At 42.8% G+C, this 18,458-nt stretch overlaps 1 protein-coding gene across 1 annotated transcript; it reads left to right on the top strand.

The window, feature by feature from the left end:
• Positions 1–6: 6 nt before the first annotated feature.
• Positions 7–17,348, top strand: CCNT1 (cyclin T1). The gene is made up of 9 exons (XM_066616914.1): positions 7–188; positions 2,663–2,744; positions 5,749–5,877; positions 6,633–6,693; positions 7,993–8,055; positions 8,438–8,483; positions 11,070–11,233; positions 11,510–11,580; positions 13,154–17,348. Exons 1-9 carry the CDS (start codon positions 7–9, stop codon positions 14,516–14,518), a joined length of 2,163 nt encoding a protein of 720 aa, XP_066473011.1. The 3' UTR covers positions 14,519–17,348.
• The last annotated feature ends 1,110 nt before the right edge of the window (positions 17,349–18,458 follow it).

Genomic DNA, 18,458 nt, shown 5'->3' with positions numbered 1-18,458 from the left:
GCCATCATGGCGGTGTGTGGCGCGGCGGCTGCGGCGGCGGCGGCAGGAGGAGGGCGGCGCTGGTACTTCACGCGGGAGCAGCTGGCGCGGAGCCCCTCTCGGCGCGCGGGGATCGACCCGGACAAGGAGCTGTCGTACCGGCAGCAGGCAGCCAACCTGCTCCAGGACATGGGCCAGCGCCTCAACGTGTATCCTTGGCGGGTAGGCCGCAGGCCGGGCTGGGCCGCCTCGGAAGCAGGCCCGGGCGGGAGGCAGGCTGCGCTCAGCCGCGTACGTGGGGGGCGAGCGGCGCTTGGCCGCGCCTTGTGGAGCGCTGTGTGGGGCGCGGGTGGGCGGTGTCGCCTGCGGACTGAGAGCTGTGGGGGTCTACTCAGAAGTAAATTCCTCTGTAGTCAATGAGGCTTCCTCCCAGGTAACTGTGGACAGGCTTGCAGCCTCAGAGCCCGATCATAGGCATGTCTACTGAGAAGTAAGTCCCGTTAGAGTCAGTGGGGCTTCATCCCAGGAAAGCGTGGGTAGGATCAAGAGACTGCTTTGTGGAGGCGGCAGGGCGATGCTGTCCGAGAAGAGCCAGCCCTCCAGACCCCTGCGATGCAGCAGCGCCTGGGGAGGCGTCTCCGTTCGTTAGCCTGCCTTGTTTTCCTTCCAGGTTCCATCACCTCGTTTGAACTGTGGCTGGCAGAGCTCCTCTCAGTGTCAGGAGTGGGTGGTGGTGGTGGTGGGGTGTGAGAAGGAAAATAAACTTGGAGAAGTGCCTTTTTTTTTTACGTGTATCATTTTATGTGTATCATTTTATATGTCTGAGGCTGCAACCCTAACCACACTTACCTGAGAATAAGCCACGTTGAACAAAATAGGACTTATTTCTGAGTAGACCTGGTCAGGATTGTGCCCTAAAGTAATAATTAACATTGGCTTCTTTTTCATTCAATCTTTGTTTTAAATTTTGTGTTACATCGTGCCTCCCACAGTTTCCACAAGGTCTCCTTTGTTGGCGTTCTTAATGAAGAGCCCCATCCTATGCATGCTAATCAGAAGTAAGTCCCATAATAGTCAGTTAGAGAAGAGAGGATGGAGAGGATTATAGCCTCACAACCCAATCCTATGCACGTCAGCTCAGAAGTAAGTCCCATAATAGTCAGTTCAGCTTACTCCTGGGTAAGTGTGGATAGGATTGCAGCCTAGCAGCACAATCCTATGTGTATCTACTCAGAAGTAAGTCCCATTGTGTTCAGTGGGGCCAACTCTAAAGAAATTGTGCTTAAGACTGTGCAGCCAATCCTATTCATACTTACCTGTGGGAATATACGTAGTGAGGGAATAAGCCCCACTGACTATCTTGTAGTGTACTAACTTTACTAGGAGTAAGCCCCATTGGAAATGCATCAAATTGCACTGTAAGTCACATTGAAATGAACAATGTTCGGGCTGATAGATTGTGGTCACATAAAGCTGTCCTGACCTCATGTTTCACCTACTACTTTGGTAGGCATTTTCAAAGGATGAAGCTACAGGAAGTAGCTCTTCAAACTACCTGGTATAACTGATGTAACTGATGTTCTGATCTTAAAGTCCCAAGCACCTATTGTCCTGCCTCAGTTCTTAATCAGTTCTGGATACTTGTATTTTTGAGCACTGGTAACCAAAATCTGTACCCATTCTGTACCCTAACTACGCACCCTGCGATGGCATTTTAAGCAAACAGGCATTGTCCACTGCCAGTCATTTTCACAATTGGATTTATAGAGAGGTCATAGAGATCTATAAACAACATGAAAAAGAGAAAGGAAACATTCAGTGTAAATGGTTCTTGGTTACCAGTGCTCAAAAACACAAGTATCCAGGACTTGAAGAACAATAGGTGCTTGGGACTTTAAGATCAGAACATCAGTTACATCAGTTATACTGGTTAGTTTGAAGAGCTACTTGCTGTTCTTTGAAAATGCCTACCAAAGTAGTAGGCAAAAAGTTAGGTGAGAACAACTTTATTTGACTGCAGTCTGTCAGCCCAAACATTATTCATTTCAATATCATGGAAGCCTTGGTATTTGTATTTGGCCCTATAAGTGTTGGAAAACCAGGAGTAATACTGTAAAACAACTACATTGCCTCTGTATGCCCTTATTTTGTCTTTATTTATTGTTGTATATATTATTGTGACTTTGTTTTTGTTTAAACTTAAAATATGTAATTGTGTCTTGAGCACCTGCTCCAGCAGAGGAAAAGCGGGGTGTAAATCTTTTAAATAAATCATAAAAGTTAGTACTGGATTTAAATTGTAATGTTGCAGGTGGGAGTTTCTATGTATTGATATTTACTTGATATAGTAAGACTTGTATTGGGTAACAATTCTGTAAATGTTATAGATCAAAATTTGTAGCCTTCTGTTGAGGTTTATGGAAGCTGTGTCTCCTGAAATGTTAATTTTTGAGGATTCCACATACTATAGAAGGAATAGTGTGCTGACACTTTTACACACATCTAGAAGCCACGTGAAAGATTGATATATGTTTATTCAGGTAGTTTGCATTAGGACTTTCGTGTGCATTTAATGCATTTCATTAAAACACACAGTTTTGTCTTGGCTGTAAGTCGGTGGACTAGTAATTTAGAATAGGGTTAGAAATTTCCATCTACATTTTCCTTAATCATAAACTACTAGTTCTCAGCTGACTATCAACACTGCTATTGTTTATATGCATCGCTTCTACATGGTTCAGTCCTTTACCCAGTTTCCCCGGAATGTAAGTATTGCTGAATTTCTGATTTAGCTAAAGTTGTATCACATGCATTATCTTTCTTTGTTAGCAGATTAAGATGCAAGATACTGTAATAAAAATCTTTGGAAATGCTGTACAGAATATAATGTTTAGACACTGATTACTTGGAATTTAGCTATGAAAGCAGCTTATAAATTGTGGTTAATGTCTCTTATTTATTCTGAAAATACTTTTATCCCACTTCTCTGACCAGAAGGGACTTCCAAGCTGGCTGAAGATCATAGCTAATTATAATATAAATATATCTTAAAACAAAGAATCGTTAAATCACCATGATCATTAAGACAGCAGCAGGGTAAAATATTATGGTAAATGAAATCCATGTGAAAAAACAATGCTCAGTGGTTTTAAAAATAGTCTATTTACCATTGTAATGCAGGAGCGAGCAAGCTGTCAATCAGTCTCTCTCTCTCTCCAGGCACTTCTCTCTGAGGCAAGTGACCCTTCCCTTCACCCACCCCAATGCAAAGAGAATGTAAAGCTGAGGAGATAATCACTTGCATTCTTTCCCCTGCTCTAGGGGGAAGGAAGGGCTTGCTTACCACCTAGTGAAGCTGCTCTAAGTACCTAGAGAGATCATGATTATCTGCTTGATAAGCAAGTACATTTTTAAAAGGAACATTTTTTCCTTAAATTGAAAGGACCCTTCTCATCATGTTGAGATGAAACCATGGGTAAAAAATATGTGAATAATTAGGTTATGCCTGTAGTAGTAATCAATGGGGAAAAGTCCAGGGACATCACCTAGGTCAAATACTCATTAAAACAATTTTCTTGGCCTGGCTCTGACAACAATGGAAGTAACCAGATTTGCTTCCAGCAACAAATTTAAAATTTTGGATGCCACTACTGAGAAGATATTTTTGCTTACTCTTTTTGTTCATAGATAGTCTGTATACATCCTGGTTTCTGTTGCCATAGTGTATGTATTGTATATTTTTGTGTAATTGGGAATCAGAGTGGCTTCCTGTCTCAAAAAACCTTATAGAATTGTTTGAAAAGGTCTACAGGTATGTGGATGCGGGAGAACCCGTAGACATTATATATCTGGACTTTCAGAAGGCGTTCGACACAGTCCCTCACAAAAGGCTACTAAAAAAACTGCACAGTCAGGGAATTAGAGGACAGGTTCTATCATGGATTGAGAACTGGTTGAAGACCAGGAAACAGAGTGGGTGTCAATGGGCAATTTTCACAGTGGAGAGAAGTGAAAAGCGGTGTGCCCTAAGGATCTGTCCTGGGACTGGTGCTTTTCAACCTCTTCATAAATGACCTGGAGACAGGGTTGAGCAGTGAGGTTGCTAAGTTTGCAGATGACACCAAACTATTCCGAGTGGTGAAGACCAGAAGTGATTGTGAGGAGCTCCAGAAGGATCTCTCTAGACTGGCAGAATGGGCAGCAAAATGGCAGATGCGCTTCAATGTCAGTATGTGTAAAGTCATGCACATTGGGGCAAAAAATCAATAGGCTGATGGGTTCTGAGCTGTCTGTGACAGATCAGGAGAGAGATCTTGGGGTGGTGGTGGACAGGTCGATGAAAGTGTCAACCTAATGTGCGGCGGCAGTGAAGAAGGCCAATTCTATGCTTGGGATCATTAGAAAAGGTATTGAGAACAAAACAGCTAATATTATAATGTCGTTGTACAAATCTTTGGTAAGGCCACATCTGGAGTATTGTGTCCAGTTCTGGTCGCCACATCTCAAAAAGGACATAGTGAAAATGGAAAAGGTGCAAAAGAGAGCGACTAAGATGATTACTGGGCTGGGGCACCTTCCTTATGAGGAAAGGCTACGGCGTTTGGGCCTCTTCAGCCTAGAAAAGAGGTGCCTGAGGGGGGACATGATTGAGACATACAAAATTATGCAGGGGATGGACAGAGTGGATAGAGAGATGCTCTTTACACTTTCACATAACACCAGAACCAGGGGACATCCACTAAAATTGAGTGTTGGGACAGTTAGAACAGACAAAAGAAAATATTTCTTTACTCAGCGTGTGGTTGGTCTGTGAAACTCCTTGCCACAGGATGTGGTGATGGCGTCTGGCCTGGACACCTTTAAAAGGGGATTGGACAAGTTTCTGGAGGAAAAATCCATTATGGGTTACAAGCCATGATGTGTATGTGCAACCTCCTGATTTTAGAAATGGGTTTTGTCAGAATGCCAGATGCAAGGGAGGGCACCAGGATGAGGTCTCTTGTTATCTGGTGTGCTCCCTGGGGCATTTGGTGGGCCGCTGTGAGATACAGGAAGCTGGACTAGATGGGCCTATGGCCTGATCCAGTGGGGCTGTTCTTATGTTCTTATGACTAGAAATTGATCCATGGTTTAGATTGCTCCTAAAATGACTATGTTTTGGGGATTCCTCACTCAAGAATCATTAGTACCATGCCTCTAGAAAACTTATGTCACAAGTCCTTGTAGAAGTTGTAAATTTTGAGTACTTAACCTCATTGGTGCAATCAAAATTTGGAGGGGTGGTGGAGGGGAAAAGAAACTTTCACACTATGCAGAGCTCCAACTTCAGTTGTTAGTGAGCTTCTGTTCATTTTCAAGTTTTTGTCCATTGTCTATAAGAGCAAGAGGCACATATCTTAAGGAAAATCAAGATTTTTCTAGAAATATTTGCATTAAATGATGGCTTCTGATGTATATAAGTTGTAGAATATGAAGATCTAGAAATGTATTTCTTAATTAGCGTTGATTATCTAAAGATATGAAAACTATACAGCATAACATGGGTGTTATATGATGCAGCATGTTAAAGAGATTGAGCAGATTATGATGCCTTGTCCAATCAACTTTTCTCTTACGCCTGTGTCTAAAATGCACTTATCATGTAATAACATTGCTACGTTTAAGAGTATACTGTTAAGGGAACTCAGTTCTCTGATTATTTGAGATCGAGGAATTTTATAGCCATTTGAAGGAGAGTGGTGAATTTATATCTCTCCTTTTTCTGTCAAGTCCTTAGCACCAGCTGCCCTTTTCCTGGCAGCCAAGGTGGAGGAACAGCCTCGAAAACTGGAGCATGTCATCAAGGTTGCTCATGCCTGTCTGCATCCTGAAGAGGCTCTTCCAGACACTCGGAGTGAGGTAAGTAACTAAACATGTATAGAATCTGTGCACTGTTCAACAAGTGAGGAAAGGAAAAGAACAAATCCTGGCAGTGCAAGCGCCCCCCCCCCCGTGGTTCATTAAATATAGAATGCTACAGCCTTGCTACAAGAGTGACTAAACTCCACAACAGTAGTAATTAGGTCTTAGATTTTGCTGATGCATAGTCCAGAAAGCTCTGGGTTTTTGATAGCCATACGGCTTGTCTGTCCTGTGCCCACGTGTTAGAACATTGTGTATGAAGTCAGGTGTGTGTACCACAGTTTGCGATAGACTTTGCTCAAGGGGTGGACATTGCCTGCCAGGATCACCTTCTTATGGTGATCAGAAAATGATGATTGGAGTTCAATCCTGTCCCTGCCATTCAAACAGGAGGATTGTAGAATGTTTCGCATCTCACCACAGCCCTTCCTGACCGGATCAGCACATCTAACCTGGCCAATAAGGGGGAAGCTTTATTCTGAAACCAAATTGGAGCAGAGGGCCAATTTTAGTGTGCACTAATAATTTTATGGCAGTTGAAACCCTTATGGAATCAGCAACTTCTCATGAGCAAAAGAAAGTGCTTATCAGGCATTCTTTTTCTAGGGATGGGGTGCCTGTGCCCATTCTCTCCAGCACTATGATAAAGATTCCCCCTTGATATTTTTTTGCCTCCCTGAGAGTATTAGAAATATGCAGGCTTGATACAGAGTGCCTCATCACAAGTAACCTGCCTGTCCTCTCAACCCCAGGCTTACCTGCAACAAGCCCAAGACCTGGTCATTCTAGAGAGCATAATACTGCAGACCCTGGGTAAGTTTTTCCAAGCGGACGGGCTGCTTCATGAATCCCAGACCCAGGAAAGTTCCGTAAAGTGGAGAGTCTAACCCCAGTCTTCTTCACAGCTGGAGGGCAGAGCCACAGCTGGCCAGCCTGGGAGAGCATCAGTCCAGGGGACACACCTTTTCACAACTGCCAGTTCATGACTTGTTTCATATGTTTAGTGTGTATATACTGACAAGCTTATTTTTACAAACAAATATAAATGTGCAAAAATTGGTTTGGGTTTTTCCCTTAACAGGTTTTATATTTCTCAGGCTCCAGGCACTGCCCACTGGATGGGTCTTAGCAGCACAACAGCCTAATGTTTTAATTTATATGTTCAGCTTGGTACCCCAGGGTGGGACATGAATACTCAGACAAACTAACGTGAATTTATATTGAGACATTATTCCTTTCTGTTTGTAACTTCTTTGGAATTTTTAGCAGCTAAAACAGTATTCTCTCTCCACTATTTATAGCCACTTGGCTTGCAAAACTTACCATTGTAAATAGATTGTGCTGAGTGTTCCCGGTTATCCAAATTATACGTAAGCATAGAACTTCAAATGCATCTCAATCCAGTATGCTAGGCAATTAATCATACCATTGTATAATATTTTGTTGAATGCATATGACCTTTAAGTCAAGGTTTGAGGAACTAAGAAACAGCTTAGCACTGCAGTTACTGTTTAAATCAAGGATAGTGCTCAAATAGTGTGTATTGGTTGTCTGTACTTAGCCTTTGCCTGTTCTGATTAATCGTGTGCACAAGTAGAGTTTTGATGATATGCCGGAATACACAACTGTAGCTGGTTCACATGTTCCCCCTTTAATCCAGCAAGAAGAGTAAAAGCTATTTTTAAAACACTATAGTTTCAAACTTGGTTGACAGTTGTTGCCTAAAAGGGAAAACGTCTGTGGTGTTTTGGATTTGTAAGATGTACTTCGAGCAGATGCTAGAATCTTCTCCTGTTGCCTTGCTGCAGGAAACTTCTGATTTAAAATACTTAGATGTTTTTCAGTATGATCTCTTCAGCAGAAAATATGGTGGTTTCAATAACTAGCAGTATCTCTCATTTTCATACGCTGTGAGTGGATAACTGATCCATTTGAGCCTAGGAAGATGTCCTGCTTTCTTCCTGCTTGCATCTGAGCACAGAGAATGACCTTTAGTGGGAAAGGGAAGAATGAGCCTTCTTCTTTGCCTCCCAGGATCCAGAGGCATATTTGGTATGTACTACCACAAGTGTGTTCTGTCCATGACCTAACTGATCTCTGTTTTTCTTTCAGGGTTTGAGATCACCATAGATCATCCTCATACACATGTGGTGAAGTGCACACAGCTAGTGCGAGGTAAGCAATGATGCAACACTGCTGTAATGCTATAACAGTTGCTGTACTTTTAGCACACAGAGGTAGCTGTGTTTCCCAGCTGACAAACTGTTTTTTAGTAGACTGTTGGTTAATAGAGACATGTAAGAGATCCATAGTTGGGAAGCCAGTAAAATAAGTGGAAAAGAGTTTTTTTTAAATACACACCACCTAATTTAATGTTCATGACAGGAATCATTTCAATTTGACATTTCAGTCATGACAGCAATTTATAATGGATGAGCATGAGTAAAGTAAATCCATAGTTAAGCTGCTTTACCTGTTTTTTGTCCTAGCAGAAAAACTGCAGTGCAGTGTGGAGTACATAGCAAAACTAACTGGTGAATTTTCCTTTCTCTTTTAGCCAGCAAGGATTTGGCACAGACTTCTTACTTCATGGCCACCAACAGGTAGATGTTGATTCAGTTTTCTGATTGTGTTTTATCTGAAAGTGGAATTCGTGACCTTTGGATTTTCCAACGCTTGTTGATGAAACTAAATTGTAGGTTGAGTCTATGGGTTAAGTCCCATTGAAATTAATGAGATTTTGGTTAGCCAAAGCTAACTTTGTCATACTAATTTCAATGGGACCAAGTTACAGTCCCATGTTTGGTTGTTATCTTAACAGTGATTTTGAACTTCAAGATAGATGCTAAAGCAACTCTGCAGATTTTGAATAATTACTACTTCCCTGCATATGTGTTTTGTTTGAGGCCTAAATAGAGAAGCAGCTTTTATAAATTTTTCTTCTTGGTTACCTGGAAGCAGTTCTTACTATACAGGTTGAGTCTCAGAGGGTTCTTGGATAGCAAAACTCAGCACTATAGCAAATTAAACGAAGTGCATTTGCTCAGGTGATTTAAAAACAGCCTTACTGACCTTAATGTCGTCTTAATGACTCTGTCTGAACATCACAAAGACGACAGTCCAACAATCAGTCTCTCTCCAGGCTCTTTCCAGAAAGGATTATCTTTCTTTCATGTGTTCAGGGGAAAGGGAGGGGGTCTCTTGAAGAGAGAATGATTGATGGGTTGTCAACTGGCTGCTCTCTCTCTAATTATTGTAAATGACTGTTTTCCTTTAATTTAAAGGGCCCTTCTGATCATGTTGAGATAAAAATCTCTACAATAGTAAGAAAAACATTTTAAAGGGGTGCATTTTTCTCTTCTCCAGGGATCAGCACATTCCTTCTCATTTGCAGGGGCCATTCATGTTGAGTCAAATCCATGTTTAAAAAATCCGTGTATAACATGGACCTGAATATGACTGGCTCTTTGCAAGTCTGAGCTAAGGTTTCAGACTGGATTTTTCCTTATAGGAGTTCGTGAACTAATACTCAGATGAAAAGAACTAGTGTTGGTTTTGGAGGAAGCCAGAATCCTGTAAGCAGGTTTTCGGTTTATGTGCCCTATTTTGGATTTATTTAAATTCAAAATAAGTCAGTAAAGTACCCAAACCTTGGTTCTAAGATTAAATTTATTGTTTGGTTTATATGCAGTTGTGTATGACCAAAATTTCTTCCTTATAGATATAATCAATATTTTGTGTCTAGAACTTGTTCTGACAACCACAACTAAATTCAGTGTCCTTATCGGTTGTCCTGTAAATAAATTAATACAAACTAATTTTGTCTGAAGCAAAAAGTGGTTTTTGTCTATTTTCCTGCTTCATGTCTGTATAGAACACATCTTGCTTGCGTTTTATGCTGTTTTTACTGTGTTTCTAATGTCACTTGGTCATCTTACCCCCCCCCCCCCAAATAATGAATATACTAGAACAGATTTATATACAGGTCTATACGGAATTTGTGTGTAGTGCAGCATTTCACATTCTGAGAATTTTGGGGCTGGTTTAAAAAAATCCTCTGAAATAAGAGTGTAAATGTTAGGCCTTCCAGTGATAAAGTTGTTTGGCTTGGGTGTCTTTTCTAGTTCCTTGTCTGTTCCTCATTGATATTTAGGAACAGAATTTTTAAAACTCAAAACATGTGTACACTTATTTGGACTGTGTTGCAGAATTTGGATATGGTTGGGGTGTGTTAAGGTGCATGCTTTGGTTATTTGTTCTGTTGGAGGGTAATTTCTCTAGAAGAGGAATTTGGGGCAATGTACCAAGGCCCTCCTTTCAGAATGGCCTGCAGGCAAGTCCATTGCTTATAGTAGCAGCCAACTCCTCTACACCCCTCTTTTACTTGTAACAAGTGGTAGTGGAAGGAGTGAAGAACTGGTGACGTTCTTAAGGCCACTTTTTTGTCCAGTAGGTGCCATTTGTGAATCCCCATCATGCACTGTATACTGTCTTCATAACTTATAAGAGGATTTTTTCAGATATAAATATACTGTATGAGAAAAGCCATGTCTTATCCTTCTGCCAGCATCTCTTGTCATATGAATGCAATCCTGTGTGGAATGCAAGCCTGTGTGACGCTTGGGAGGCTCTGTTGCAGAACTGGCAATAGAGGAAGAGCCAATGCTTAAAAAGAACAATATTATTTCCTGAAACTGTTAACCCTAACACATCTGCTGGACAGTTGAATCTGCATGAATCTGATGCAAAGTTTACTGTTGTATCTGACAACGGAAGACTTTAGCATATTTTGGTCAAGTGAATCAAATTCCTCTGAGAGAGCGAAGTTGCTGAAATCTCTTCAAAAGTGTAAAAACCAGGTGCTACAAATCCAGCCACTTACTCAGTTGGTCATATCACTTGGCACTTGGGCTTTCTTTGAAATGCAGCAGTTTTGCCTTGCCTGTTCTGTAGGTCTCAAGGGGGTCCTGGAGCTCCAGGCTGACTGTAGCTCCTGGAAACCCTTGTGGGAAAGGCTGAAATTAATTGGTTTGTGTGGGGCAGGCTTGACCATGCAGGATAAAAGCTTTCAAAGCTGAGGGATGCTCACTTCTTGCAGTGTCTGTCCAGCGGGCGGTTGTGTGTGCTGCTGCCGTTCAGGCCTGGGAGCTTACAGCTTTCTGTTTCTCTCTCCCTGCTGGTGATGTCAGCCTTCACCTAACCACCTTCAGCCTGCAGTACACCCCTCCCGTTGTGGCCTGCGTCTGCATCCACTTGGCCTGTAAGTGGTCCAACTGGGAGATCCCAGTCTCCACGGACGGGAAGCACTGGTGGGAGTACGTTGATGGCACTGTAACTCTGGAACTCTTGGACGGTAAGTTCTTGGAGCAAGGTCACATACATTCCCATTCACAGACAAGAGGTAATTCATTAGCTTGGCAACTTGTTCTAGGGGACTATTTTGCCGAGGTTTTCATGGCAATAGAGAATAGGAAGCATTAAGTGGGATTATTTTAAAATGAGCCAGTGCTATTAGTTTTTGGACTGCTCTGTTTTTTGCTGGCAAGGGCAATAGTTTAAATGCCCTCCGGACTCTGGTTTGTAAATGCCATGCCTCTTACTATCTGAGGGTGTTTTGTTTCTTTTCCAGAGCTAACTCATGAATTTCTGCAGATTCTCGAGAAAACTCCTAACCGGCTGAAACGAATCAGGAATTGGAGGGTAAGGTGGTTTGTGCATTGAGAGTATTAATTGGCAACTGTGTGTGTGTGTGTGTGTGTGTGTGTGTGTGTATTTCATAATGTGACAAGTAATGCATAAAAGAAATATTTGATAAGGTACACAAGTAATAGGTTCCCCTGATAACTGAGCAAAGAGGCACCTTTCCAGTGGTACTCTCTTAAATTTAGCAGAAGCAGAGCAGTTGTCACTCTTCATCAGCATGGGGTGTCTTCCAGTGGCTGTTTCTGTTGTCTCTTTTGTGTCTTTTATGGATTGTGAGCCGTTTAGGGACAGGGAACCACTTTTTTTTTTTTGCTTTATGAACTACTTTTTGTTGAAAAGGAGTATACAGCAGTACGTTGACCCTTGTCCACTTGACTTTCATCACTTTGCTCTTTTGGCCATTTTCAATTATAACCACATTTCACATTTTGTCCATGGACTTTCTCTTTCATCCAACTTTCCGTGATGTTAATTGATGTTGCTGTGTACGGCCGCACTCCCACAAGCCCCCACGGAAAGAATGTGCTGTGGTGCACTGTCAAAAAAGGAGCAGGCTCAGTGCACTACTTACGCAAGTGCTAGCAAGCACTGGCCCCAAGCCCAGCTTGCTGGGTGAGGAGGGAGAAAAAGTGGCTAAGCCCAGAAGTGGCGTGGCTCTGCAGCAAGTGGTCGAAAGAGCCATGAAGAGGAAGCCAGTTCTCGGCAAAGCAGGGCAATGTGGCACTGAGGAGCATTTCAGTGGATGCCTGTGGCTGGCACCACCCCAGAATGCAACGCAGAGCCAAGGAAGCAGTGACTGCGGTTCACTCTGTGAAAAAGGTGGCGGTAGTCACCACGCAATCCAGGCTCTGCAGCCTAAGCAAAGAGCTGGTAGAATGCACTGCAGCACCAAGTAAGCTGCACCCTGCTTGATTGTAGGATAAAAGCACCTGCAGTCGCCGCGGTTGCAATGCTTGGACCTTTATTCATGTTTTATGTTTGTCCATGCTCTGGTCCCAGATGAGTCAAAAGTGCAAGCTATTGCTATATAAACCTTCTTAATAATGAGTCAAGGTGTCTGAAAACAATGTTGTTGTTGTTTTTACCTGAAGTAAGCTCATTGTGTTCAGTAAGACTTAGGCTGTAGTCCTGTCTTACCGGAAACACACCTCTAATAGTGACCAATAAGTACAGTTCTCTCACCCACTGGGATTTTAAGCTTTGAATATCCTCATACTAGATCAATCTAATTTACTTTGTAGATACTATTCTGCATGCACACTTCTGTATTCCTGTAAGTTGACAAGAGTAGGCAATTCTATCAGACAGTAAACTGGGCTTTGTGGATTGTTGCCCCAATGCAGTTGAGTAATTCTTACCTGTTTAAATTACCTGTTAATAAAGACATTACTACAACATTTCAAATAAGTGTTGCATAAAGGCAAATGGTTTTTGTCAAGAATTCTTGTTCTCCTTGGAATACTTCAGGAGAACAGGGCAGCTGAGCACCTGTACTCCTCTCTTCTCTCAAAGAATAGTGTAGGCTGTGCAGTGACGAGATCTTGCTCACAAGATTTTGTTTTCATTTTAGGCCACCCAGGCAGCCAGGAAATCAAAGACTGATGAACAGGATGATGATGAATGCCTCTCGGAACAGACAATTCTCAGCATGATCTCCAGAAGTTCCTCTGATATGACCATTGCAGGTCTGATGAGCATGTCTACTTCCTCAACTGCAGGAGCCATCACTTCCCTTCCACCTTCAGCAGGGGATTCCCCAGGGGACCCAAGCAGCACAGATATGATGTCAGACAACTGGATGGCTCAGCATCCTTCACACAAATTAGAGGTCAGCCACAGGGCTAGCGAAACCTCTAGTGGTCCAGATCATCCTCATCATGACAACAGTGGCAGCTCCTTCACCAAGCAGAGCATTAAGAGTGCTCCACTGGCAAAAGTGTCATTGAAGGAGTACCGTGCCAAGCATGCTGAGGAGCTTGCTGCACAGAAACGTCAGCTGGAGAACATGGAGGCTAATGTGCGTTCTCAGTATGCTTTTGCTGCTCAGAACTTGCTTGTGCAGCAACAGCGGGAACGGGATGTGCAACAGAACAACCCATCTCCCATTATCCTAAAAATCCCTCTTGGTGCTAGCTCTGATGGTCCTGAACGACCTCCTGCTGAAAAGGCTGATAAACCCTCTTCTGCCCTCAAGGTGCGACTGCCTGTATCTGGGGACAAAGGTTCTCTTCCTTCCTCCAAGCCAGAGGAAATAAAAATGCGTATCAAAGTGCCAACTGCCTCAGAACGGCATAGCTCGTCTGACGAAAGTAGTGGCAAGAGTCGGGGAGAGCACAGGGAAAAACATAAGGTCCATTCATCCAACCATCACCACCACCATCATAACCACCACTCTCACAAACATTCACATGTACAGCCTGTTGCCAGCACCAAGAGACCAGGGGACTCCAAGCATGGCAACCAGAGTGGTGTTGTATCCCATAAAGGTTATATCCCAGCTTCCTCCCGTAAGAGACCACTTTCTGAAGATGCCTCAGCTGTATTACATGAACACCCATCAAAAATCAGTAAGAGTTCAAAAGGACCTACCATGCCATTCCCCTTCACTCAACACCCTGGGCACAGCTTGGATGCAACAGGTCTACCTTTCACCCAGGGCAACAAAGCCAGAGGAGTGCATGGAAAACTGGACAAGAGCACTACAGGGGCCAATGGGCACAACATGAACCAGGCTATTGACTACCAGGATACCGTAAACATGCTGCACTCCCTGCTCAGTGCACAGGGCATGCAACCCACTCAACCACCCACCTTTGACTTTGTACACTCATATGGCGAGTACTTGAACCCAAGGGCTGCTGCCAATGTGGATAAGCCACGGCCACCCCCTCTGCCCTCAGAACCTCCCCCTCCCCTGCCTCCTCTCCCCAAGTGATCTCTATTGTAACTACTGAGGTTGGGCTATCTTCTACCAAGGATGTGGTTCATAGTGATCTCCATTGCCTTGTGTGAATGCCCTACCCACCCCTTTTTAAATTGTTTTTATTATTGGTATGAGAATGTGGAGCCCTCGAAGCTGTGAAAAGGTATACCAATCTTTCCATGTGTTATCCCTCCTTCCAGTTCTGCTGGAAAAAAAGATAGGGATGTGTTTTCTGTGAGACTTAACCTCAGTTGGTGGGGTTTTCAAAAGTCTTGAACCAACAGGAGACAACACAGGGCTATTTAAATTGCAGTCTTTCTCCTTCTAAAAGACATTTTAAAATAATTTAAAATAAGTTATATACAGTATGTTCTTAGTGTTGATTTTATTTTTTTAAGGTGGGCAAAGAAGGGGGTTGCAGCAGAAGTTGAAATGGAGGCAGGGCTCATGGGCTCTGTCTGCTTACTCTTTAAGTGCATCTTGTCATGTTGGAAGTTGCTTCTCTCTGAAAGGAGGCAGTGAAAGATTGAAAGGAGGAGAAGGTATGAATGGTCTCTGAGGAAGGTGTAAACATTGACCAAAAGCATAATGGTCTGGTAGGTGGTGAAGGTCTTCCAGTTTTCCCCTACCTTGGTTTTTGGTTGCTCAGTAGTGAGTAAATGGAGACAGATGCAGATCACATTTCCAAAGTACTTTGGAAACATCAGGGAGAGAGACACGGACTGTGTGTTGAATTGCTGGCTTTGTTCAGCCCTTCCTGCTGAGCAGGAAGGATTATTAGAACACAGCTTCCTTAACCGCTTGCTTCCCTCCATTACTACACTGCTTCCATTGGAGTGCCCTATTGCTAGGCCTGCCACCTAAATGCAGTCATTTGAGGATAAATGGCTATGTTGGCATTTTTTTAAAAGAAGGATAAGATGAGATTGCATTATTAAGGTGAGCAGAACCTGTGTTAACTCTGAGAGTGCCTTCAGAAAGACAGGTTCTTGCAGCAACCTGTCTGGGAAGAGTGGGGCTTAGTTTGGGAGAAGAAGCTGAAAGGAAGGCAGAAAGCCTGTGTGAATGTTAGAACAGTAATCGTGATTCTGGGATGCTTTAAATTGTATTTAAACTGCATTATGGGATATGAGATTTTCACATTTTGTTAGAAGGAAAAAAAGTTTTTTTTTCAAAATATATGTAAAGACAGCAACAATTGGAATCAGGCAAACTTGGATTAGAGAATAGGGGAGTGAAAAGAGCTGGTAAAATCTGGATCAGGGATGGCCAGCACACAGCATATGTGCCTCTAGTGGCATGCAGACACTTTCCAAGTGCACACACAGGAGAGCCATTCCTGGTGAAGCCCTTTTTGGGGTCCCGGATATGTGTGGCTTGGCCAGGACACCCTATGCTGTTGAGCGGGGGTGAAATTGATGTTGCTTGCCTCTGGTGGTGGCCAAACCTACTGCTCTTTGTCCTGCTCCACCTCAACGTGCCAGACACCTGTTGCATGAAATGCCTAATCTACAACCTGGGCAAAGCCTCCACACCTGACTGCACTGACCAGCTTGGCATGACGGCCGCCACTGAGATGGGGCTAGTGCAGGCCGTTCAGCTGCTGGTTGCCCATGTGTAAGTCATGCTGGAGCACTCACTCCCAGCCCAGTGTTTTGCATGTTTTGAATGTAGGCAGCTGACCAGCCTGTTGTAGCTCCGGATTGGTGGTGGTCTTCATTTTGAGCCGGTCCATGCAGTTGTGTGCAGATGCTTTGCCCAGGTTGCTGATGGGGCACAGCAGGGGCCACTGGCACAGCATTGCATGGCCAGGGCAGGATGAGGTGCAGTCGGTCTGGCTGCTGCTGGAGGCAAGCAGCATTGGTCTCTATCCCTCTCAACAACACGAGGTGTCCCAGCCAAGTTGCATGCAGCTGGGATGCCACCAGAGGCAAGCAGAGTGGCATAGTCAATGATTCTGTGCAATACAAGTGGCACATGTCATGTTGTTGGTTGGCCACCCTGATCTAGATGAATGTATGGGGAGCTGCTTATTTTTTAAATAAGCATTTAAAGATGTCTGCCACCAATGCAAAATGGCCATCTTGAGATTTGTTTTCTGGGAAGGGGAAATGGAATTGGCTCCAGAAAGGTATCCTGATCTAAGGTTGTGAAAGAGAACATGCACAAGGTCTGATTCTCAACACTTTGTATTAAAAATGAAATGAGATTAGTCCTTTTAAACATGGCCATATACTGTTTCTGTAGATCCCATCAAAGTGCTCTTCATTTTACAACATGCAGCATTGTATAATTGGGACAGGAATTGTAGGAATTGCAACATTGCTGACTGTGGGTGTACAGTCCCCTTGGTTCAGCAAAGTGTTTCTACAACCCTGAAGAAACTCCCAAGTTAAAATACGAGGGCTCACGTCTTGCAAAAAGTGGTTATTTTCTTCTTGGTTGGGATGGAATACTTCGAGTACTTAATGTCAGTAGAGTTCTACTCTAGTGTATTCAATACCAGCTAAAATATCTAAGCAAACAAGACCTAGTGAACCTCTGGCTATAGTCTCAAATGAGAGAAGTTGAATTTTAGCTGGTTTAGAGAAGAGTGCATCATGTTTAGAACAACAAAATTCTCTTGCCTGTGGGTATCTGTTTTGGTTTTATTGAAGTGTGTTCTCTGAATTTGCAACAATAACTTTATTTTCCCACAACCTCTCCTCTGAAAGCAAGGGCATCTCAGCTATTGATGGTTGCAAACTTTGAGCCTGGTTTCACATAATCTTTCAGAAACTGTTTCTAATTCCCAGCTCATATTATTACTATTCTAAATTTCAATAAATGTACTGTCTCCACATTTGGTCTGTTTTTCAGTATTTTAACAGTTGAATGACTTTTCATGAAGTGTACGTCTGAGCTTGTTAATGCACCAGAAAAAGTCTGCACAGAAATATTGGGGAGAATTTTGTATATGAAAGCTCTGAATTCAAAGCTCCTCTCTGTCTATACAGCTCTGATTTCTCACGGGTTGTTTTTATTCTTGCTTAATTTGCTTTTTTGATGTACCAGTTGTCTTCTCGGAACAGACAGGAATGCAGGTAGCTGTTAGTTCAGTAGAAAATAACTCTACTTGCATTAGAATCAGCTGTGTTGTGAGCCACCTTCTCATCAAAAGTCATCTTCTAGTTGGCTGTTATGTTAAAAAAACAAAAAAACACCACAGGATGGGGGAGTAGAGAGCAGTGTTGAAGGGAATCAAAAAGCCCAAACCTGTAGTTTTAAATGGTCTTAAGATCTCAGTACTTGTATCACTTGTTGAGTCTGTACTTCTGCTGTGGAACCTATACTACATTTCAGTTGGGCTTGGTTGAAGATGCCTGTTACGAGCCCAACTGAAATCTTGTCCAGCAACTTCTTTGGCTTTAGCCCACATATGTTCAAAAACAAATCTTGATAGTCATAAGGACCAGAATCTTGGTTTTTTTTCTTAATGAAACCTGAGCTTTCCAGGAAGCCAATCTGAATTCTGCCAGACACCATTTTTTCTACTCTATGCGATCATAGCACACACAGTTTTGGTTGTCGCTAGTACATTGTTATAAAGCATGTAAGTCTGGTTCATAACACTCTTGAAATGTGGAAAGTCATGTAAACATCCTGAACAATAGTTTCATAAAGAACGTGGAAGATGTAGTGTGGATTGTGAATTCCCTAGCATGTTTAACTTTTCAGATTACAATAGAACTCTATTAGTATTCCATCCACACTCAGTTAAGAAATACAGTAGAAGGGAAGCATGATCATGGCTGCTGGCTCCACCTCTGATCTCTTTCTATTGCTGGATCTACCCCTACCCCACTGACTTTGTAGGTTTGGTGTAAGGGATGTACATGCAGCTGCATTGCCATGTCTCCGATTATCTTTTGATGGAATACTTTTAATGCTTTGAATTAATTGGGATATTAAC

Source organism: Tiliqua scincoides, chromosome 2 (genome assembly GCF_035046505.1).
Source record: "Tiliqua scincoides isolate rTilSci1 chromosome 2, rTilSci1.hap2, whole genome shotgun sequence".
NCBI classification, from domain to species: Eukaryota; Metazoa; Chordata; class Lepidosauria; order Squamata; family Scincidae; genus Tiliqua; species Tiliqua scincoides.
The sequence above is the reverse complement of the archived record's forward strand: the minus strand, read 5'-3'. Positions and strand labels throughout refer to the sequence as shown.

Coding starts and splice junctions, on each gene's coding strand:
- CCNT1 (XM_066616914.1), top strand. CDS start 7: ATGGCGGTGTGTGGCGCGGCGGCTGCGGCGGCGGCGGCAGGAGGAGGG. Junction 189..2,662: donor ATGGGCCAGCGCCTCAACGT/GTATCCTTGGCG, acceptor ATAAACTACTAG/TTCTCAGCTGACTATCAACA. Junction 8,484..11,069: donor TACTTCATGGCCACCAACAG/GTAGATGTTGAT, acceptor TGGTGATGTCAG/CCTTCACCTAACCACCTTCA.